Source organism: Aspergillus melleus (assembly GCF_016097325.1).
Source record: "Aspergillus melleus strain CBS 546.65 chromosome Unknown contig6, whole genome shotgun sequence".
Classification (NCBI taxonomy): Eukaryota; Fungi; Ascomycota; class Eurotiomycetes; order Eurotiales; family Aspergillaceae; genus Aspergillus; species Aspergillus melleus.
The window spans coordinates 3,108,601-3,131,183 of record NW_025763375.1 but is presented as its reverse complement, the minus strand read 5'-3'; the positions used below and the strand labels follow the sequence as shown (position 1 = coordinate 3,131,183).

At 50.2% G+C, this 22,583-nt stretch overlaps 7 protein-coding genes and 1 non-coding gene across 8 annotated transcripts; 2 read left to right on the top strand and 6 right to left on the bottom strand.

The window, feature by feature from the left end:
• Nucleotides 1-68: 68 nt before the first annotated feature.
• Nucleotides 69-4,465, bottom strand: LDX57_010838 (uncharacterized protein; the record flags this gene model as incomplete). Its single annotated transcript, XM_046092584.1, has 2 exons — nucleotides 69-1,975; nucleotides 2,033-4,465. The coding sequence occupies 2 exons, from the start codon at nucleotides 4,463-4,465 to the stop codon at nucleotides 140-142; spliced, it is 4,269 nt and encodes a 1,422-aa protein (XP_045948562.1). The 3' UTR covers nucleotides 69-139.
• A 1,794-nt stretch (nucleotides 4,466-6,259) lies between these two features.
• Nucleotides 6,260-7,258, bottom strand: LDX57_010837 (uncharacterized protein; the record flags this gene model as incomplete). Its single annotated transcript, XM_046092583.1, has 1 exon — nucleotides 6,260-7,258. The coding sequence occupies one exon, from the start codon at nucleotides 7,256-7,258 to the stop codon at nucleotides 6,260-6,262; it is 999 nt and encodes a 332-aa protein (XP_045948561.1).
• A 1,049-nt stretch (nucleotides 7,259-8,307) lies between these two features.
• Nucleotides 8,308-9,258, bottom strand: LDX57_010836 (uncharacterized protein; the record flags this gene model as incomplete). The annotated part of the gene is made up of 1 exon (XM_046092582.1): nucleotides 8,308-9,258. One exon carries the CDS (start codon nucleotides 9,256-9,258, stop codon nucleotides 8,308-8,310), a length of 951 nt encoding a protein of 316 aa, XP_045948560.1.
• A 3,013-nt stretch (nucleotides 9,259-12,271) lies between these two features.
• Nucleotides 12,272-14,501, top strand: LDX57_010835 (uncharacterized protein; the record flags this gene model as incomplete). The annotated part of the gene is made up of 4 exons (XM_046092581.1): nucleotides 12,272-13,241; nucleotides 13,311-13,731; nucleotides 13,790-14,078; nucleotides 14,136-14,501. The coding sequence occupies 4 exons, from the start codon at nucleotides 12,272-12,274 to the stop codon at nucleotides 14,499-14,501; spliced, it is 2,046 nt and encodes a 681-aa protein (XP_045948559.1).
• Nucleotides 14,502-14,623: 122 nt separating this feature from the next.
• Nucleotides 14,624-15,055, bottom strand: LDX57_010834 (nuclear transport factor 2 family protein; the record flags this gene model as incomplete). Its single annotated transcript, XM_046092580.1, has 1 exon — nucleotides 14,624-15,055. The coding sequence occupies one exon, from the start codon at nucleotides 15,053-15,055 to the stop codon at nucleotides 14,624-14,626; it is 432 nt and encodes a 143-aa protein (XP_045948558.1).
• Nucleotides 15,056-16,081: 1,026 nt separating this feature from the next.
• Nucleotides 16,082-16,153, bottom strand: LDX57_010833. The gene has a single exon. It is a non-coding gene; the product is annotated as a tRNA-Glu (tRNA).
• Nucleotides 16,154-19,647: 3,494 nt separating this feature from the next.
• On the top strand, nucleotides 19,648-20,850 carry LDX57_010832 (NAD(P)-dependent alcohol dehydrogenase; the record flags this gene model as incomplete). The annotated part of the gene is made up of 3 exons (XM_046092579.1): nucleotides 19,648-19,824; nucleotides 19,883-20,494; nucleotides 20,554-20,850. 3 exons carry the CDS (start codon nucleotides 19,648-19,650, stop codon nucleotides 20,848-20,850), a joined length of 1,086 nt encoding a protein of 361 aa, XP_045948557.1.
• Nucleotides 20,851-20,932: 82 nt separating this feature from the next.
• LDX57_010831 (uncharacterized protein) lies at nucleotides 20,933-21,773 on the bottom strand (the record flags this gene model as incomplete). Its single annotated transcript, XM_046092578.1, has 2 exons — nucleotides 20,933-21,501; nucleotides 21,566-21,773. 2 exons carry the CDS (start codon nucleotides 21,771-21,773, stop codon nucleotides 20,933-20,935), a joined length of 777 nt encoding a protein of 258 aa, XP_045948556.1.
• Between the last annotated feature and the right edge of the window lie 810 nt (nucleotides 21,774-22,583).

Here is a 22,583-nt window from a genome sequence, read left to right as displayed (position 1 = left end):
GCATAGATAAGGAGTGTTAGTTTCTTGGACTGCGACGAGGTAGATACATGATGAATAGGAGCAGCAAGGGATGTATTAAGCACTGTAATGTAAAAAGACTTGTTTATGACGCCTCCGATCCCCCTACATGAGTAGCAAGTTACCCATTCCGAGACACCTCACCCAAAATCAATTCCTCAAGAACCTCCCTTTCCGGATCTTGCTCGACCATACCTCTAAAATACCCATTCTCACGCGCGAGAAGCTCCGATGGACTACCAGACTCAACAATCCTCCCGTTATCCAACACAAGCACCTTATCCGCGTCCGCCACTGTCTTCAGCCGATGTGCAATGACTAACAGCGTCGTCTGACCATTACCCAGGGCAGAGCGCAAACTACGCTGAATAAGATGGTCTGTCGCCTTATCCACCGATGCAGTTGCTTCGTCCAGAATCATGATCTTGGGCTGACGGACGATAGCGCGCGCGAGGCAGAGGAGCTGTCGTTGGCCATGAGAGAGGTTCTCGCCGCAGTCAATGACAGCTTGAGATAGGATTTTGTTGTTAGGCGTCTCTTCCAATAGAGGAGTGTCTTCCTCCACATCGGATGAGCTGTCTTCAGATGCCGAGTGGGTTTCGGTGCTATTTGACAATTGGGACGAGGATTCCGGTGTAGCAGAAGCGTCTTCAGAGGGATGTAAGACGCAAGAATCCACTTCCTGCCACCCAACAGCCTGTAAAGCGCCTAGAAGCGTCTGATTTTCGTACTCATGAAACGGATCCAGGTTACTGCGAACAGTGCCGCGAAAGAGCACAGGATGCTGCGGGATAATGGCTAGTCGGCTGCGGAGAGTATGTAGCGGTATCTGGGAGATATCGACGCCGTCGACCACGATCTTACCATGTGTGGCCTTGATGAAGCGAAACAGGGCTAGGACAAGGGATGATTTTCCAGCCCCCGTGCGTCCAATGACACCGACCCGGGAGCCTGGGTTTGCTGTGAAGCTAACCTTGTGGAGCACAGGGGGGAGATGGGGAGCATGTCTCACATATACATCAGATACCTCGAGCATTCCTCGTTGTGGCCATGATTCCAAAGAATCCGAATGAACGGTAGGGTCGGGGTTATCCTCTCTCTGTACAGTCGCGTACGAGTGAATACGCGCGACACTGTTCAACCCCTGTTCTAAATTGACATAGCGACGAATACTAAGCGCCATTGTAAGAGAAACTTCGATCGTAAATGTAATGGCAAATCCAGCCGTCGAGGGACTGACTCCAGGCGTACACACGACCATCGCCGCGGAAAGAGCTGAGAAAGTCGCTCCGAGGACATTAACCCGGAAGCCCAGCCAGCGGTTCAGCAGCCAAAGGTGCCAGTATGCTCTTGCGTGGTGGCCGACTTTGGTGCAGAACTCCTGCATAGCAATGTTCTCCTGCCCGAAGGCACGGACCGTCGAAAGGCCATTGAATGTGTTGTCTATATATTCCAGAGGGGGTGCCTTGGAGGCATTTTCAAGAACCTTGAGCTTCCGGGACGCGGCAACGAAGCGTCGAGCGCACCAGAAGTAGAGGGCTAGAAGCAAGGAAGAGATGACAAGCAGGAATGGATTGACGATGGCTCCTGCAACAATGGCCAGGACCACATCCATTGTGTACTCGAGCGTGGCGCGAAGGTCGTCTCCAACTCGCATGTCGAGGACGCTGATATCCGCGGTAAACCGGCTTATGATGTCACCCAGGGGTACTTGCTCATGCCATTGAAGTGGCGCTTGGAGCGTCGCGGAGAGCATTTTTCGAAATAGGCTTTGAGATGCCCTCAGTGCAGCTGACAAGGACAGATACGTCCGGCATGTGCCAACAATGCACGCCAATGCAGACAGGCCAAGATAGATACCGAGCCAGTAATAAATAGGGTACTGGTGATCAGAGCCAAAGTTATTCGTATCAGCGACTTCTTTGTAGTAATCGGTCCAGAGGTGAATCCACCATGCCTACTATCGTTAGCACACACACCTGTCAACGTACAAAACATCTGGCGAATCTCTTACCCTGGAAAGCATGAAACCTCCATATGACAGAAATGCGACTCCCAAGAAGAACCACTGGATTGGATTGGCTCCCTCCTCGAGGAATATGGACACTGTACCTCGTGAAGGAGCAAATGATCTGTTTCCCTCTTTTTCCTTTCTCGCACTACTAGACTTAATCGATGATGGTCTGCCTGCGGATAGGTCGCTAGACCTCCACTTGTATTGTAGAAAACCCGTATGAGTCTTGTCTGGCTGCGGATCTCCATCGCACTCCATTGGAATGTCTTTAGCTGCGCGTAAGTCCTGCGAAGTGGTAGTCGCCGACTTCAAGCCCCCTTTCTCGAGATGAACAACGTATTGCGCGCGTGGTTGGCAAAGGTCAAGATGGTGAGTAACCAAGATGCAGGTTCGTTCATGTAACAGTGTGCCGCACAAAGCATGACGGTAGACATGCTCCCTAGTATGAACATCCAAAGCACTGAAGATGTCATCCATGAGCAGTGTACGTGCGCGGGAATAGAGAGCTCTGGCAAGAGAGACTCGCCATTTCTGCCCGCCACTAAGATTAGAGCCTTTGCTATTGATTTCAGACTTATCGCCCTGGGGCAGACTGGCGAAGTCCTCATGCAGCGCACATGCAAATATCACGCTCGCATACCTTGCCTCGTCGAATGGTAGCCCAAACAGGATGTTGTCTTTCACCGAGGTATTTTGGAGCCATGGGGTTTGAGACACGAATGCAAGGGCCGAGTCCGTTAACCACTGTTCCGGATCCGGATATTGCGATAGCTCCTCGAAAGCAACCGCTCGAGGAGCAGCAATTCGACCTTCTAGCACATCAGCCTCTCCCAGAATGGCTGCCAATAGAAGGCTTTTTCCAGAGCCGGTTGGTCCGGTCACAATGCTCAAAGCACCCTTGGGGAAACGCAAGTTGAGCCCCCTCAGTGTTCCACGCCCTTCGCCACATCCGGGCCAGGCGACAGTAACATTGTTCAAGCTAATCTCTTTGGCTGGTATATTTTTGTTTTCACGTTCCCACTGAGCCAGGTATGTTTGGATTCTCTGCATACTCACCCGAGCGTTGAGCAGGAGTGAGAGAACATCAGGCAGGATCGTCATGGCGACCTCGATAGAGGCCAGAACGGAGACGGACGTGAAGGCCGTGGCGGCGGAGAGATGACCAGAAAGCAGAACAAAAACGGACAGACAGGTTGCAGATAACATGATTGGGCTAATCAATGACATTGAAACGAAAACGATCTGCCAGAGACAGACAATCCGCTGGGCACGCATCTCCGTATCCCGCAGCTGGTTAATCTTAACCTGCCAGCGGCTTTCATGAGCCGAGAATTTGATCTGATGTATTCCTTGGAGCATCTCACTTATGGCCCGGACTCGGCGATCGCGAAATCGCATTAGCATGCCCTGGAGGCGCGCATATTTTCTACCGGCCAGGATGTTGACAAGTGTGAGAAGCAACAACACGCCAATTCCAACGAGCACGCTTTGCCATCCCAGGAGTCGGATCAGAAATGTGAAAGCTAATCCAAGCTTTAGTGGGGACTCATAAAGTAAAAATGAGAAGCAAAGAAAGTCAACAACATTCTGCACATCAACAGCGACCAGATTAACCGGACTGTAAGTCTCTTCAACAGGTTTGGTTGTCTTCGACAGACTGGGATCCGAGGAACAACTCAGTCTAATGGCCTTGTCGAATATACTGAGTGAAAGCTGCTGTCGCACCCGGATCACCAGTTTATTGTACGAGATCCAGTATTTGAATGTTTCCAGAGTGGCAGACGCCATGACAGACAGCCCCAGACCCATGGCTGGAACCAAGAGCGATTCTCTGCCATTTTTGCCACTCTGTCCTTCCAGAATGATAAGAATGCGCAACATTGCCAATTGTGGCACGAACGTGAGGATCGACTGGAGACAGGTGATGACCACTTGACCGCATATCGAGGCTTTGTGAGAGCATAAAATTGCCCACCATAGGTGTCTAGCTTGATTCTGTTTGCGTCGTCGCAGATTAGATTTCCACGCAGTGTATGTCGTCTCTCCTCGTGTGCAGTGATCAAGTTCTGGTAGGTTCTCGACGTTCAATGACGGTGAGCGCTCTGCCATTCGTAAGACTGTCTCCGCCCACGAAAAGCTGACCCATCCCAGAAGGGAGGTAGTGTATTGTCGGTCGACAATGGTTCCTTTGTAGAGCACATCCGGACGGCGTGGTATCATAAAATAGAGAGCGCCCGCTATCGTTCCGAGTATAGCCTCCATTCCAGTCAATACAAACAAGATATTCCTCGAGTTATCAGAGAGAAGAATTTCGTAGGCCTGGGCAAGGAGAACAACTAGCATCAGAGCAGCACTCAATCCAGCTCTCCAGGAGATAGCAAAGCAGGCAGTAGCGGAAGAGCTAATCGCGAGCGCGGTAGACTGAAGCAACATACAGACCTAGATTCCGACAACATATCAGCACTGCTACTCAGCAATTCCTCAGACCTGTATCTTCTATCTCTAGGGAGCCCATACCCATATTCCCACCCGAGTCCAACACCAATACCTTGCTAATATGACCGAATGCTGAGCGAACAGGGCTGCTTGCAAGCTCGAGGCGACAGTCCCTATAGCTACGGCGGCCAATATTGCCACACTGAGAGGCCACCCAACTGCATTTCTGGATATCTTGGGCGCTGCTACCCCGTCCCGGTCGCTATAGCTAGATGAAATAGACTGATGTTTACCAGTAACCAATCGCACGACCCAAACGCCCATATGTTGAAAAGCAAACACACTAAGACAGAACACCAGTAGCAACCCGATGACCCCCGCGAGGAGAACCAGTTGGTTTAAATTAGCTGCGCTATACTTGAGAAGACTGCTGACCAGTCCTATCTCATCGTATTTGCTCTGCGTAATAACCGGCTCCCCATAGGGATCTTGAATCGCAAGTTGGCCCGTTAAGGCGTGATGGAAAGAATTTGCCGGCAGGTTGATAGTGGCTTCATCGCTTCCTGTTAAAGGTTCCAGCATTGTCCCATGTACCCCGTAAGGCCGTCAGAAGCTCCAAAAAAGGCACAGTATGAGGTTTATGCTTAGTAGAAATGTTGAGCGACACCAAAAATTTGAGAACGAGGTCCAGAATTGGCATGCTATTGCTATTCGGAATCGACTCTTAATGGTTCCCGTCGGACCGACTCATGAACTCGTCACACACGATCGGAAAACCATGGCCCCACGTACAGATGGCTGAAATAATGGTGATTGTCAGCTTCGTGGCGGCCCGCAAACGACCCTAGCGAAGACCTAAAGCTGCAGCCAAGAGTAGTCGAGGACTCAATTGCCAATAAATTGAAAGGGGAGTTATAATGGCGCGTAGGATACTCTAGAAGTGGCTATCTGAAAGACTCCTATTTCGGAGAAGACATGATGGCACTACTGCAGTATCGGGTCAGCTAATTGCTCGCTCCGCTACATTGAAGCTAGGCGTTCAGCATGTATAGTCTTCAATTATGAGAAGACTTTATCCATGTTTGGACGTTTTTGGGCTGCATGTAATGAATTTGTAATCACACTCCTCTCAGTTCAGTCAACTTCATCGCCACGATGGAAGAGTAAGATGGCCAGCATCACTATAGAGTGCTCCCAAAAACGCCGTGGAGCCATGCACGTCTAGAACTGCACCCGCAAGTGCATTCTAGATTGTCTCCACATTGCGCGATTTCAAGGACGTGTAACCATTGCCCCTAGAAATGTACATATTAGAGAATGCACCAGGAATCACGAGGCTTGCGGGATTATCCCAGCTGCAAGAACTAGGGTAACTATCGATGTCTTGAAATTACGCCAAGACCTTCGCTCTCATCAGCCCCTATTCCTGCAGCTGAGGTATGCAGGCTAGCGTGGCGAGCTGAACAACTGCGAATGGGGTCAGCAGGGTCAATATGGCTTTGACCATTCACAGCCCATATAAGTCTCGGATTTCGACACGCCAGTACGGCGTAGATTAGCCCTAGTATGTCACCTAAGCCCATGACTAACAGTTTCGTGTCAGGACTCCATACCAGACAGGCGGGGTCGTAGCTCGTGGTGGGTAGGAATTTGCCCCACGCTGAGCTGAGCTCTGCCGATCCAGAGTCCTACCCACGCTGAGCTATCAGCCCCAGATGACTTAAGGGGATGGGGTTTGAATTTCCATAGGGACAGTATTTTTAAACAAATCTATCTATGAACAGAGAGATTTCAATGCAGTCGGTCAACAAAATTAATGATCTTGCCCGCAGTAGAGCTTCTCTCAAACCCGGACAGGTCTTTCAGGAACACGATTCGGAATAAGTGCTCATTCTCAGCGAGGACGAAGAAGAAGTCCCGTAGTGTTTTGACAAGACCTTTGTCTGACAGTGACTGTCTATCAAACGTTGGCGCACGAAGTAATCGCACTTCCAGCGTTACCTGCGGTGAGAAATTCAACCGGTCTAAGATGACTTGCCAGTGCAGGACACCCCATTCTGGGGTCTGCATGAGGGCCTTCAGCTTCTCGAATTCGATGTACGTACCAAACCATTTGAAGCTGAAGCGGCGGTCTCGTCCTTGCATACGTAAAACGCGCAGATGCTTCCGCTGGCTTTTCGGGATAGAATCACCCACGGATGCCGGGAGGTGATGGACGGATCCGACATCGCCAGTGATGTAACGAACGAGAGGATTACGAAGCCGGTGCAGAGATGTTTGCACTACCAGCCCCGTTTGACCCAGGGGAAGTGGATGAGGGACTTCTGAGTTCGGATTGAAAGAGAACTGTCCCTGGGCGTCTAGAAGGGCGGTGGAGAAGATCTCAATCAGCATATGACGCGTATCGAAAACGAACTCGGATACGCTGTTGCTATCATCATCGACGAGCCCCTGCTCGCCGGTCAGGTCGGGGTTGCCGATTGCCCAGGGACCAGCCTCTGCGCTGCCCATGACAGAGCATATCTTCGCGTCTCCCAGAGTCGTGTGGATGAACGCGCGTTGTGTGACGCTCAGCGGCTCGGATGTATAAATGATCTTGTCCAATTTTAAGCGACCCCGAACTTCCGGTGATAGCGTCGATACATGGTAAGCCACACGGATAATCTGACTTCCATCGCCGGTCAAGGCGTTGACGTGGTAGTGGAGCAGGGTCTGAATGATTTCGTCTGGGGTCATGGAGTTCCCTCCGATGAGTACCAAGGCTCCAGCATTCTCAAGAATCTCTGTCATAAGGTCTAAAGACCTGTAGAACCCTCCGGAGGCATGTGTAGACAAGACCCAGTCTCCCGGGCTGACAACACCGCAAAGACGAATAAACCGTCCCATTTCCATTCTCTGCTGGCGGTTTTCGTGTACATCCACAGCAAACATCATGGGAGTCCCTCCGCTGCCACCGCCGGTGATGCTCAGTTATGAGCTCTGGCGGTAGGTATTTCGCGGGTCGACATCATTCGTCAGTCTTTCCACGGCCTTATATCTGGCACTAAATAAGCATCTCCTCTAGTCTCTATGCTTGCACACTCACATTACACTTTTCTGTAGTAGAGGCTGGGACGACAGAGTATAGTTTCCTGGGTCTGCCAATGTCTTTCTGAGGACCTCTTGGATGGTCCTTTCGCAAGGGGGATATTCAATCTCAGCATGGGAGAATGGATGTAATTTGGCAACAGCCAGTACTTCGACCAACGTATAGCGCTCTGGAATCATTTTGGTTGTCGCCAGAGGGGTATTGGAAACAGTAGGACGGCTCGAGGAGTAAAAGTAAAGCAGGCCAAGTCACGACGAGATGTATTTAGTGCTGAGAAGATGCGACGATGTGAACACGCTCGTACACAAACAGTAGGAGGTTAAGTTGTGTAGTTTAGCTAGTAAACACTTAAGCAATGTACTTATGTGTCTTGTACTTCAGCACTATAACCAAAGAAGAGATTTGAATGATACACTGCAATACAACCTACAACATGTCCACGGTAACGCCACTCGGAGGATGCCGTGAGACTAACTACAAAATATCAATTGTGAACACCTGCTCTTGCCAGATCTCTATTCTAATGTAACCACACATACAGCTGCAGGGCATGTCTCACTTTCCCGCTATCGATACACAAGGACCTCTACGTTTGTGCTCCTCTTTCACGCTTCTCTGCCTCTCAGAATCATCCGTCTTGATATTTGGCTATGGATACGGGGGGATACATTGCAACCATATCACTTGTGCATAAATATCATGCAGCTAGGCATCCTGGCAGTCCGATCCAAAACATGACAGCAAACACAGCTTAGCCACTGCTTTGGGGGTTTATAGCAAACAAACTTGCATCCCACCTCACCCGACGGAGATGACGAGCGGGGTCCCGGACTTGATTCCGGGAATGAAGCCACCGATAATTATCCATCAAAAGGATTGAGTTGCGAGGTAGCTCGGCCGGAGTGAGATGCAGAACATGCCGGGAATCCGTCTTGAGCTTTTGCAAAATCTCTTTCAGTTCGTTCAGCGCCATTTCTGCCGCATTATTCAGCGGTGTCAGAAGTTCCTCGCGGAAGCGAATCCGCGCCGAATCGCCTTTTTGACCTGCGGCCAGGAGGCTACCAATAATATGATGCTGGTCGTGTCGCTTGATGAACTCCGAGGGGATACGGATCTTGTACTGGGGTCGGCAGAGATGATCCCTGGAACTTTGAGACAACATTTCCCACAAACTATCCACCTTCATGGTGGAAAGCGTGCCGCCACCGCAGCGATCTGGTTGGAGGACATGAAGCGCAAAAAGCCTAGGTGGGCACTCCTCGTAGCTGCAGTCGGTGTGCCAGGGAAACTCCTGCATAGTCTCGGATCTAGCCTGGTGGCCCTTGGTCTGGAAATTGGTGGTTTGAGGCCGCACGTCCCAAAACCATCCCTTGGTGGCGCTGTGAGAGATTGGCAGCCCGTGACCGTGCTGCTTGTGGAGGCTAACCACTAGGTTTCGAAGGTACTGGCTTTCATCGTCCTGAAAGTGCAAGCTGATTTGGAGAACTCCATGGCGCTCGAGCTGCTCATTCACATTGCGGACGTGGTCGGTATGCTGGGCACAGTCGAGCTCATCGACAATGATATGAGGTAGGTCCGGGATAGTATCGGATCTGAATCCTGTGGACAATCCGCGTATGCGAGAGCGGAGAAATGTCGGGGCTCTTGAGTAACTTCTGCGTCTCAAGACGGCGCGGTGGATGTGCATTTCGATGCGTTGCATCTCGACGGGCTCGTTATATTGGTCGCAACAATTATGCAAGGACAAAAAGGCCGGTTCAGTAATGACACATTCTAGGTATACTTTCTATCCATTCACGTCATTGCTTTATATACCTAGCTGGGTACGGGCATTGGGAATGCATGGTCCATTCTGCCAGCGCATCTGTGCTGCAGTGTTACTACAGACGCAGGGCGAGCGATTGAAAATGGAAATCGGCACGATAGCTGTATATGACATACGTCATGCAGTTGCTAGATCTGTGTCACAGAAACTCTTGCATGCTGTGCCACATATTAAGCTGAGGCAGAAGCGTGTTGGTCCAGTTCGCAATGCTATGAGCTGAACAGATTCAATAACTCCACCATAGGACGAAGGTGATATCTGAGAATGGGTTTTGCATGTGTTAGCAAGATCTCTGAATTCAGCTAAGCTTCTGTTATTCAGTTTCTAGACTCTCCTTTATTGGCGTCAAAAAGGAGAAGGTTGCTGCACGATCACCAATGCTGAAAGCTTGGTCTAGCGCATTCCAATGTTGTCAGCAAATAGCCTGGGCGGTTTAGGTACTGATTAAACAAGTGGCAATACAATCCGTTTGCTAAGTTGCGTAGTCCAGTATCTTCCTTTCTGGGAGAGACCATGACTTCCTTTACGTAAAAGCAGGAGAAAAGATAAATAAAATTATTGGCTTGCCAATGGAAAGAGATATCACATACTGATCTAGACTGGCACTTTTTCATCACAGTACACATCCAACTTCCACCATTGCTCACAGCACAGATTCTCTGCGGGCTGCTGCGCCAAATTCCAACCCCCAAAAACTGGCCATGAACCGAGTGGTATGTTCCTATGAGTGGGTACCGATTCAGCTCTCCGCATGGCTTTAGGGCCACTTCGTATAGACGCGCATGTACTCGGCGCTGCACCACATATGTGGTCCCACCAGAGACCGGATAGGGACTGCAAAGACGCCCCAAAGCACAGATCCACTCTGAGGGGCTCATTTCATCGCCAAAGATGATTCCAGCGCCCTTGCCACCTCGAATAGGCTTGAGGAGGTATTCATTTCTCAGCTTTGTGTCATCGTGAATAGATTGTCGGATCAGGTCGTTCAGCTGTGGCGAGCCCGGAATAATGGTATCTGCTATTCCATTTTCGAGTGCTCTTGCCTGAGAAGGCGTCAAGACGCCCCTCCTGCTAAGGTCTGGAATCTCTTGCTTGACAATGCCGAGCATTCGTTTGTCATGAACTAAGAGGATAGTCCGCATGTCGTTGAAGCAGCGTAGACTGATCTGGCGTAGCATCTCGGTGGACATGCCAAAGAGCTCATGCTGATGCAATTCTAGACCGATCTGGTGCACCTCCTCCACTGCCTGCCCGTCGTCGGTAATTCGGAGCGAAAGGTCTGAGTCGCAGAGCTGGCTAGTCTTCTTTACCACGCAATAGAGCTTGGATTTTCCCGAGTTCTGGGGGTCGGGGAGCAACCGCAGGTCAGCAGGACTGACAAGCCGTGGGCTAACACCCAGTTCACGGTGCAGGAAATCAATGACCATATGAATGTCGATCCCTGGCTCTTGTCCTTTCAGCAAGTGGATGGGCTGCTCTGGGCGGAAGAGGTTCAGCATTCCTTTTAAAGTCTATATATAAGGATTGATTAGCTAGAGTTTCAAGTACGGTGGGAGAAGGGCTTACATCGACTGGATCCGTCGCGGGTATGATCGTTTTCTCCAACACTCAGGCTTCCCAAGCTGAGTTGTCCGTATGCTTGGTGCATAAATCCATTGAAGGAGAAGCGAGCGTTGATCTCGGTGATACGGAAGTTCTCAGTCACCTCACAGTCCATAGTGTTGTCTTCGACGAGAAAGTCGGGTCTCCAGGAACCAACCTGACTCCGATAAGGGAGGTGCTCATTGTCTACCCACTGTTCTATAGATCAATAAACAAAGATTTTCCACGGTAGCGGCAGCGTTATACTTTGCTCTTTTGGTGCCTTGCATATCTTGGGAGAAGGAAATAGAAGCAGGGATACAAACACGTAGTAAATCCTCTTCCTCCTTGGCCAGAGGCATGCGCGATGGAAACCTAGCGTCGGGGTCTGTCCACCAGCGTTCGACAATGTCCGTAACTGCAGTGACCAAAGCACCATGAAGTATGGAAAGCTGCTCTTTGTGCTGCGCTGTGATGAGGATAGGTCTTGGACAAGCGAGTTTATGAGATTCCTGGTGCCAAAGGTGTGATGGACACAGCTCCAAGATTCGAGTTTGCAGTGATTCATACTCCCCCTCGTATAGCGAGGCTTCATCTGAATGAGAGGAGACTGGCAGTAAACAGCCATCGCCCTTCAGAAGATGAACCTGCTGCAGTGATTTTCGACTGGGGTACTTCATCGTTTTTTAATTCAGGATTGGGTTAAAGAGGTCTTTTTATGTTGAGGTTGTTGCAAAATTCAATTGTGGGTGAGCTTGGGAAGCCTATGGATTTATGGATAGGCATGGTATACATAGGCGAGTATATTGAATCCAGTTTTAGTGCATAGGATTCGGTGGGTGGCTTGTATGTCACGCAAAACCGTACGATAAATGAGTGTTGCTACACTCGAAGGCCTATTTTGTCAGCTTGAGGGCATGACTACAAAAGCTAATGTTAGTTATTTTAATACTGACTGAGACCAGACAGAACCTAAATCTGTAACGAACCCCAGCTGAAGTGGGTCATCTTCAGAGTTGAATCCTTTCTGGAGAATGGAGATATACTTCGTAATGTAGACCGGGAATATGCATGCAGTAGTGGGCAACTTTCCGATCGTAGCCGAACCCCTGCCACCCTTTCTGCCGCTACTGTCAGCTATCTGTCCCACCGCCTACCGCATCCGGAGGGTAACCGCCTTTGATGGCGCAAGGAACTCCGAACTCCGAAATGAGCTCCGACCCCGCGCCCCAACTCCGAACATCCGGCATCAGCATTCCTCCATCCCCCAAAATGCTGATCTCTATCGATCTCACATTCGGCATTCACGATGAGCTCCCGGCGTCGGAATGGGAAGCCCGCGTCCTGCGAGCCCTGTCGGAAGGATAAAGTGCGTTGCGACCACGTCCTCCCCGTCTGTTCGCGCTGTCGACGACGCGAGATTGCCAGTCGATGTTTCTACCATCCTGCGCCTCTCACACGACCCACGGCGCATGCGACAGATGATGGGGCTCCTGTTGCAAGTGCTGCACCTACAAGGGCAACTTATACGCCTGCTACAACCACGTCGCGCAGTCCCGAAGGGATCAATTCGCAGACTGAAGTGCCATTCTGCACGTCGGCGACCGATAAGGCCCTGCCGACAGGGTATCTAGGGCCGACGAGCTTCGTCGCAACGTTTGAGGATGATCGCGAGTTTGTGTCTAGTCCGAGCGATGTATTGCGGCAGGATGGCGCCGAGGGACTCGCCGCATTGCCCGGCTTGTCGCCGTACTGGGTCCACAAGGCTGGGGAGGTGCTCAACTGTCTGAAAGATTTCTCAACTATTGCGCAGCTCGTCGAAGAATACTACAACATTAGCCAGGCGGCGGTTATACCTGCCCCGTTGGTTCTGAACCCATTAGCCCGCGTCAAAGCCGCGGTCGAGGAGTGGCAAGTCCATGGGTGTCAGACGAGCGACCAGGCGACGAGTATCCTTGCGAACACGGCCCAACCGTTGCAGATCCCACCCACAGTGGAGGCGAGTCAGTTCTACGAGCTGTTTACTGGTTCGAGGCTGCGATTGGAGATTGTCGGCGTGATTTATGCGATTGCGGGTCGGACATCGATGTTCTCGCTGGCGAGAGACAGATTGCCGAGTAGTAATTGGTTGGTTGTTCGGGAAAGGTTCGCGAGGAGGATGATGGTGGCGAGTGATGTTATTCTACAAATATGTAGGATCCTCACGCCAGTGAACGATTTGACTATTTGGTTGATGTATGAGAATTTATTGCTGGCGAGCGTGGTACATGGGGATTCCAGTGAGTTTTTTTTGTGTTCTTTTCCCACGGCATGGGATGATATTTAAGCCATGCTGATCAGAACCATAGGCTCCGGCAAGTGGCACAGACTAGGTGATTTGTCCAGCCATATGTTCGAGCTAGGGATCCATCGGGATCCCCAACAGTTGAGCGATCTCCCTGTATTCATTCTAGAATCGCGCAGGCGCGTTTTTGCTGCGGCGTATCAACTCGACAAAAGCATTGCCACGTTCCTAGGACGACCACCGAGGATATCGTGGCGTCATTCTGATTGCAGCCTTCCGCTTGACCTAGCCGATGATGCCTTAGTTGGGAGTCCTTCGGAGTTCGACGTTGCCTCGACATCCGTTGACAGCAAAGGGTGGAATGTGCAGAGCATCTTCCAACGAGCTTCCTGGATTAGGGTCCGTTTTCTGATCAGTACATTCCGAGAGGAGATTTTGGAACTTTCGTTACAAGGACCGACTCGTGAAATGGCTGACCAGCTGAGGTGAGCCGTTCCCTGCCTTTGAACATCACAGCGAAATCGTTCACTCATACATCGCTAGGGACATTTCCTTCCGTTGCCATCAAGCATGGAACTCATTGCCCGGTCATCTCCGGTATACCCCAAATTGCTGGGACAGTGGATTCTCTATCTACATCTCTCTGATGCTCTCGGTGTGCTACCTAGCCTATCTTTACAATGACTTTCTCATTCAGAGACTACTTGTCCAGCAAGACCCTGAGGCCCAGACCACCTTGCTAGACGTGAGCTCAACCATTCTATCCACAGTCCTATCCTTCGGCATCCAACGCGAACATGTGATTGATATTCAAAGAGACTTTATCTGGACCGTATGTCTCCTTTCCCTCTCTTCTAGCTCCACTAGACAGGCTGATCATCATCCCCAGGTTCTCTTATACGGCTTCCCCAGCGCTGGTGTCCTCACAAAAGCCCTACAAAACCAATCCCGAACCGGCATTCCCATTCCCTACAATGGCTCGCGATCCCGTCTCATTCGTGACCTAAGTGTCTTCATCGCTCATTTGGAAACCATGGCGAGACCTGGGATTGCGAACCATGAACTTTTCGCGCGGGCCAGCCGGGTCATGTCAAGTATCATCGACGACATCTTAGAGGCGAGGGAAACTGTTCTGTCGAATGCACCAGACCCGGAAACTATGCCGTCTGTTCTCGACGGGTTCGAGATCTCCGATGATCTGAAAGTGCTGGACAGCGTGGACTTTGGGGCGGTTTTTGACCAGTGGATATTCTAACTACGCACGAGCATACGATGAACAAGTGATAACGAATTTCGAATATATGAAATACCTAACGTATTCCCGCCCGCTATTCAACTCCAATCCCAATCCAAAACACCCCAAAACAGCCAACCCAATCACGCAGACCCGTTTTGCAACTCCCCCACCCTCTTGAAAATAGCACTCGGGTCCAAATACACTTTAAAGAAATGCATCCGCTCATCGCTCACCCCCTTCCCAAACACAGCCAGCCCTTGCACTTTTATAACCTTCTCCTCCGGATCCCCCTTCAACACATACTCGATATCCGCCTCCTGGTATACCCGATCCTCCACCACGTCGAAATGCCCGATGGTATGTTTCATCGACGCAATGATCTGGAACTGCTGCTCGTAGAAGGCGATGATCTGCGCGTGGCCTTTGATAGGCTCTTTGCCCGGGAATATCATTTCGCAGTCTTCGGTGTGGAATTGGGGGACGAAAGTGCGTGGGTTCATGGCGTCTCCGGAGGTGTGGTAGGCTTGGAGCCATTGGAGAGTTTGGGTGTGGATTTCGGGGGTGGTGGGCATTTTGGGAGGGATTTTGTAGCTTTTTGGGATCCGTTGGGGCTGTTGGTTGGTTTTGGTTTGGTTTGATGTGTGAGGATGCGTGGAGGGAAAGTAGATATACGTTCAGAGCCTCTTGATCCTGCTGTAGACTGTAAATAGAATTATAGATCCATACGAAATCTCGTTTCCACAGACCTTGCACAGGAGGGACGATAGCAATATTTATATCGTTCACACTTCCCGGTTCCGCAGGATGCCATTTCCCAACAAAAAGCCATGACCAGATCCGCTCAGGACGTATTATAAATCAAGCACCAATCCAGGAAGGAAACCTATATTTGTCAGGTGAGACTTGTCTTCCTTCGCGCCAATTCGTCTTCCGTCTGGGTTGGTTACTGCAATCCATCGCCATGCTGTTCGGCAATTGTCCAACTACACATATCCAGGACATCATTTGGCGTGGATCCTACCCGTATGCAGGATGAGGATGAGTCGAGAAGAGGGAATCTTATTGGTAGACGAGGGGGTGATGCAGGATGAGTCGACTTTTTAGCGCTTATGCTAGGCTAGATGTGTATTAGTTAGTGTTGGTGGTTTGCTTGTCGGTTGGTTTGTGTATGCGGGGTATTGATGTCGATAATTTGATTATAGAATTTTATGACTAAACTGGAGAGACTCTTGTTTGTTTCTTTTTAGCTCTTGTTATGGTGATTATTCTAGATCTATATCTACAATAGGTAGGAGTAGTGCCGTGCCGATGACCATTGCGTCTAAAATTGGAGAATTGAATGACAAGGATCTCTAAAATTGAAGGGAGCGGGTATACTCTCCAACAGATTGAATAACTTAGTGCATCTGATTGGGGCTAATGAATAAACAAAGATCTATAGGAAGCAAGAGTCTCGCAGCCTAGTCCGCTACCTACACTACATATTATAAACCTCTAAACAGCTGGTAAAGACAGAAAAGAAAAAGGAAATAAACAGCCGCTACTCTATTGGCAGAAGCCGATCGATCAAAAACCAAAAAGAAACGTCCAAACACTTATTCCGATACGGGGAATCGAACCCCGAGCTGCCGTGTGAGAGACGGCGATGTTAACCATTACACCATATCGGATCTTGTTGAGATTCTGCTGCCAAGACGGCTACTTGTATACTCACTAAACCGGAAGAAGACAATTACTTCGCAACGCAACGGCCTACTCCTCGCCTCGCATGATAAGTAGGGGATGGATCTACAGCCACTTGGTTCGGCTTAATACCTTCCCGTGATATGCCTCAGGAGGAAAAGGCGTCGGACCTAATCCTACGCTTCTGGCCGAAAGATGGGATTTGGTGGTTTGGCGGGTATCAAATGTACTACACTTCGTAATATATATAGTTGCCCCAATGGTTCCGTTGAGCAATTTCACACCGCAACGTAAGTTCATGTTGGAACCAAGCTCAAGAGTTGGGAGAAAAAAAAAAGTAAAAAGATCCAAGAAATTACATATTCTCCCAAGATTGCTGTTATATCAAGAAGACATATAGACAATGAAAACACCAAAGAACGGAACTATTCCAAAACTCCATTGTTCGAGATATTTATTGGGATCCTACAAAGCCCTTTCAATCCAGCATCCTTTATCATCTTCCACTCAGAACGTACAGGGAGCCAGGGCCTGTTCTAAAAAGTGTCATGTAATTGTCTAAGTCTCCCATTATACTTCCGAATCAAGACAGATAATCTCTTTCACAATTTATCCTTTACAACGCTTTGTCTAACCCTAGCTAGTCTCGTTCCATGCTTTCAAGAAAGAATGATAGTCTTTATTTGCAGGTCATTATCTCCCTTTCCATTGTCTGAGCACCGTAGATTAGATATCTTTCTCTTCCATTCTGCTCTCACTTCCATAGCAAAACTTCCAATATCCAAGACCGTCCAAACCCAAGAATCTAGCCAAACCAAACGTCACCATGACCAAGCGTGCAGAAAAATCGAAAATGACGAAACCCCGACAGGGCCATCGAAGAAGTGCACGTATTCGCAAAAAAGAAGAAAAGTCAACGAAGTCAAAGACACGGCCTCCTTCACCGAAAGTACAACAACAGAAGGTAGGCTGTCCATTTCCATCTCACCTCTAATCGAAGGAGCAGAAGAAGACTGACTTTGTTCTGCCTAGGCAGATCCAGCGAGTCGTAAACGAAAACGAGGAACGGAGACGGAACCGAAGCCCTCGAAGAGGCAGAAGATGGTGCATGAGAGGTTGTCCCGTTCAAAGTCAATCACATCGAAGGATCTCGTTAAATTACAGGTGCGTGTACATTTTAACGTCTTGCGTTTAGCGTGCGGGTCACGCATAGTGGCAAAGTAGCTAACCTGTATTTAGCCAGTTGAAGTAGGGAAGATAAACAAATCGACCTCGATCCTATACTGGATCCAGAATGAGACATGGCCGGAGAAATTCTTTGAAGCAGATCCCGACAAGAACATGAAGGACCTTATCTCGTCGACGTACGAAACGCCGACAGAGCTGACTGGAAATGCAGAACTCGAACACAAGCAGATGGACGGATTTCTCAACTCTAAGGGAAGCTTCCTGACAGATCATGGAAACGGAATCGGAAAAAGGGACGCATTGATATGTACGAAGATGTTGAAAAGGGGCTGTGAGGTCCCCAGAGACACAATGTTCGAGGATGATGATTCTTTCAACTACGTCAAACGTATACTTCCAGAGAGGAACGAAGTTGCAGTCACCCAGGTCATTGGTCAGCTGATGGTTCCTTGGGCGGAGATTGGGATTTTTTCGCGGCCAGGTTGGATTCACGTGCTTGATTGACAGTGTTAAAGAGCTCTGGGATGGGTCGATCTCCCTCGACGAAGTTGTGCACGCGCAGCAACTGGACGCAGGCAACCGCAAGGGTGGACAGTATCAAATGCCAACCCCACAACCCGACTATTCGGTGGGGTTTTTGAAAGAAGCCTTCACCACAAGCCAGATTGATAAACTTGCTCCATTCCTGGGCGGATTCCATAGTACATCCCCTTTCAAGGGTACCGCCGAGATGCTATTCCCGTTCTTAGCGGTAGAGGTAAAATGCGGTGGGGTACCTCTCGAGTTAGCGGACCGGCAAAATGCTCACAGTATGTCTCGCGCATTGAAAGGCGTCGTGGACATCTTTCGACTAGTGGAGCGCGAGAAAGAGCTCCACCGACAAATTCTGGGGTTCTCCATTTCCCATAATCATGACCATGTAAGAATATATGGTCACTATCCTGTGATAGATCGGGAAAAGACCACATACTATCGTCATTCTGTTCGCGTATTTAGCATCACAGCGCGAAATGGTAGGGAGAGATGGACATCGTATAAATTCGTCATGGCTTTGTACAACGACTGGGTGCCGACTCACTTTCAGCGGCTCAGTTCAGCCGTGGATGATCTACCGGCGGGTGTCAACTTTGATAAGATTAGTTCAAAGTCCGCTCAAAGCTATTAAAATGGTGAGGTGTTGCAGGCACCGATGGACTTATGAGCCCGGAAGACTCGGAATTCCGTATTAGAGAGTCATCTAGAAGGATAAGACTACCCATGATTGGTTCTGCAATCTCGAACAACGATGCAATAAAGAGAGGAAGAAAGAACGATCTCCTCTTGGTGATCACAGACTTCCGGAATCCGCGGATCATGCAACCTCCAAAACAAGCCTAGGACTAGACCGTTAGCATGTCATCATCTAATCTCCATAACTCCAATATCCGGAGGTCCGGAGTACAATGTAAGCCTAAATGAACCACCTCTGAAAGTCTCCGAATTACCCCGATGGCCGAGACCACCGATCAAGAAAACTTTAACTAGATAACCTCCCCGGTCAGCCATCTGCAGGTAGCACGGAGACCACGTTGTGTGGCGTCATCGGCCCTGGTTAAGAAATTTTAGAGACTGGCGCCGAGCTCTGCGGTGCTGGGCCAACCAGGGCTGGGTGGAGAACGCATAAGCGGCCAGCAAACAGCGCAACACAGTGCCAACCGCGGCATTCGAATTTTCAAAGTCGGTGGAAGACGAAAGAACCCTTTATTCATCCTTTGGCCAATCGATGGGTGTCGTGGGCACCGGGTCCACGGTATGCGGCGGTAGAGGGCTCCACATGGCGACCGACCCGTTCTTCCGGCTGGAGGATTCGGTGCAGGTTCGAAGGGATTATGCTGAAGGAATGTAAGCTTAAAGCCGTTGGCTTACAGTTAGGATAAGCCGGAGTTGGTGATCAAAGGTGATATCTCGACCTGATTAGTATAGAGGAGTTTGTTTGTCATGAACTTTGCGGTCTTGAAGTAAATCCAATGGTATTGAGAATGGCAACTTAGCAAGACACGGTCCACTGTCATCACGGAAATAATGGATTTAATTCTGGGGATATGTGGATCACCTCAGTACCTGAATTTCTAATCCTCTTGTTCCGATTTTTCTCTGGTACCCCCCCAGGAGTGTGTTGCCCCCCTTTTTTCGTCATTGTTTTGTGGCCACATTCTCTGACTATAAATCTGCTTGAGTACCCCTTGGGAATCAGACCCTTCTCCAGATTCGACCGACACTCAATTTGCTTAGCATATCCGAGATCATATTCAAAATGGCTGCTACCGATTACAAGTTTGAGGGCTGGATGGGCCTGGACTCCTCGGCCATCGAGGGCAAGATGGTGTGGAAGGAGTTCGAGCCCAAGGCTTGGGAGGAAACCGACGTCGACATCAAGATCACTCACTCCGGTATCTGTGGATCCGACCTGCACACTCTCCGCAGCGGATGGGTATGTTTTCATGCCCCCAGAGGTGGATCTTCAATAATGTACTGACTCGAAGAATTAGGGCCCTACCCAGTACCCCTGCTGCGTCGGCCACGAGATCGTCGGTACTGCCGTACGCGTCGGCTCCAAGGCCGAGGGAAACATCAAGGTCGGCGACATTGTTGGTGTCGGAGCTCAGAACGACTCCTGCCAGGGCCGCAAGGGTGACTGCGAGGCCTGCGCTTCCGGCCTGGAGCAGTACTGCCCCAACAACATGGTCGGAACGTACAACAGCACTCATCTCAACGGTGGCCAGGCCTACGGTGGATACGCTCTGTACCACCGTGCTCCCTCCCGCTTTGTCATCAAGATCCCCAGCAACATCTCTCCCTCCGTCGCTGCCCCCATGATGTGCGGTGGTATCACCACCTACTCGCCTCTCCGCCACAACGGCTGCGGCCCCGGCAAGACCGTCGGTATCATCGGTGTCGGTGGTCTCGGCCACTTCGGTATCATGTTCGCCAAGGCTCTCGGCGCTGACCGCGTCGTGGCCATCTCCCGCAAGGACAACAAGCGCGAGGATGCCCTCAAGCTCGGAGCCGATGCTTACATCGCTACCGACGATGACAAGGACTGGGTTAAGAACAACTCGCGTTCCCTGGATCTGATCGTTTCGACCGTCTCCTCTTCCAAGGTATGTACTTGCCGTATGCACGCAGGTCATTTCGGATACATGAACTAATGTTGTGATAGATGCCCCTGGTCGACTACATCTCCCTCCTCAAGACCAACGGCAACTTCGTCCAGCTCGGTGTTCCCGAGGACGGTGCTCTCGCCATCCCCGCTGCCGCTCTTATCATGAAGCGTGTCAAGTTCGGTGGTTCCTTGATTGGTAGCCCCAGCGAGATCCGTGAGATGTTGGAGTTGGCTGCTGAGAAGAACGTCCAGACCTGGGTCCAGGAGCGCCCCATGAAGGACGCCAACCAGGCTGTGGTCGACATGGACGCCGGCAAGGCCCGCTACCGCTATGTGCTCGTCAACGAGCAGTAAGCGCGTGGATACCCAGAAATGACTTGTAAATAGACGTAATAGAGATAGAGTATGACGAATGAAATGAGATGCCCCACCTACCTTACACAATTTCTTCAAATGATCGAACCGTATACTCTTCGCCGCAGACTACCACCGTCTCCCCTGGAATGCGCCACGCGCCCGTGCCCTCCCCTTCCAGACTGTTCATGGTAGGGAGTTCTTCCCCTTTACCGGGGAGCACGTATTTCGCGGCCCATCCCGCGTTCGGGTCCCATTCTTCTCGTCGAGCACTGACACCCTTCCCTTCCTTCACGGAAATGTCGTTGGAACCATGCGATCGTCCGATAATCTGCGTCTGGCGAATAACAACGAAGGTACCCCAAACCCTCGCCAGAAATGTCCTAGACACCTCCTTCTCCTCGCCATCTTCGATATCATGCTTCGACTCAAGGACCCACGAGACACCCTTCTCTGGACCCTCGGGGCCTTCTCTGAACGTCAATTCCCTCCACACCTCCTCGTAGTCGGTCACCGGCGAACCGGGCTTATCGGGCCTCGGCATCGATCCGATTTCAAGATCATCGCCGTTCGGCAGGGCGGTGAACGTTCCGCAGTCAGCCACGTTAAACGAATTATGCGAGTCGATCTCATGTGTAAATTGGACGCGATCTGCGAGGTCAGTAAAACGGCTTTTTGACGCCAAACCCGACGCGTATTATGAAGGCATACGTACTAGAATCTTGACTATCCACAATTCGTTGCCCCGCGATGGCCCAATCGATATCACCTGAGCTTTTATCCACGCGGAGATCAACGTACCAGCCTTTGACGGACATCACGACGGTGTCGGTGGTTTCGGAGGCGGGTTCGGGGATCCAGCGGATTGATATCCGGGTGGAGAGACGGCTGTCGGATGATGGGTTGGAGGGTTGGAAGGACATAATGGAGTGTATTTCTAGTGTTCCAAATGATCATTGATTGATGGCAGACTTGGAGAGATGATGGAGAGAGAGAAAGCGACAGAGAAAAGTGAGGGGTGCCTTATCGGCCTTAGCGACTGCCCCGCACCGGTGGGCAGCGCTGTGATTGGATGGTGGGGCCGAAGTATAGAGTCACGGCATTCAGGAGTGGCAGCTCAATTGAGCATCAAATGTGATTGACTGGTACAGAGTACTGAGTATAAAATGCTTTCTTGTAATAAGTGCATTAGTCCCTTGCCTGTGGCGCCACAATTGCCCGCTTTCTCAGCACTACTAAGTCAAAGAAACAGGTACGTGCGCTCAAACTAAGCCACATTCGATATTGACAATAATTGCTAATGTTGGAGAATTTGAACCGGAAGGGGCATGGGCCCAATACAAGATGTTCTTTACACTCTAGCACACAGACAACGTGGCAATGCTGAGATTTGACGGTATGTAGAATACTGTAGGTATCCAGTGGGGTCAGCTGACCGCGGATTTCCGAAAGAGAAGTCCGCTGGCCTGGATATTCAGGACACCCACTTTTGTAATATCACAAGAAACCAAATAGATCGTCATAAGCTTAGGTCAGACGGACAACGCCGAAAGTCAAATTGCACGTAGCTAAAGACATGGCGGCCTGATGAAATGAAGCTGCCTAGAGGCCAAAGAAACGTCCCTGGGAAGTGAACAACGCTATAAATACAAAAAGGACAAGGTTTCTGTACACGAGAGGATGGAGTTGGACAGATGACCTACACGACATAATAAAATGAAGCCATGCGAGAC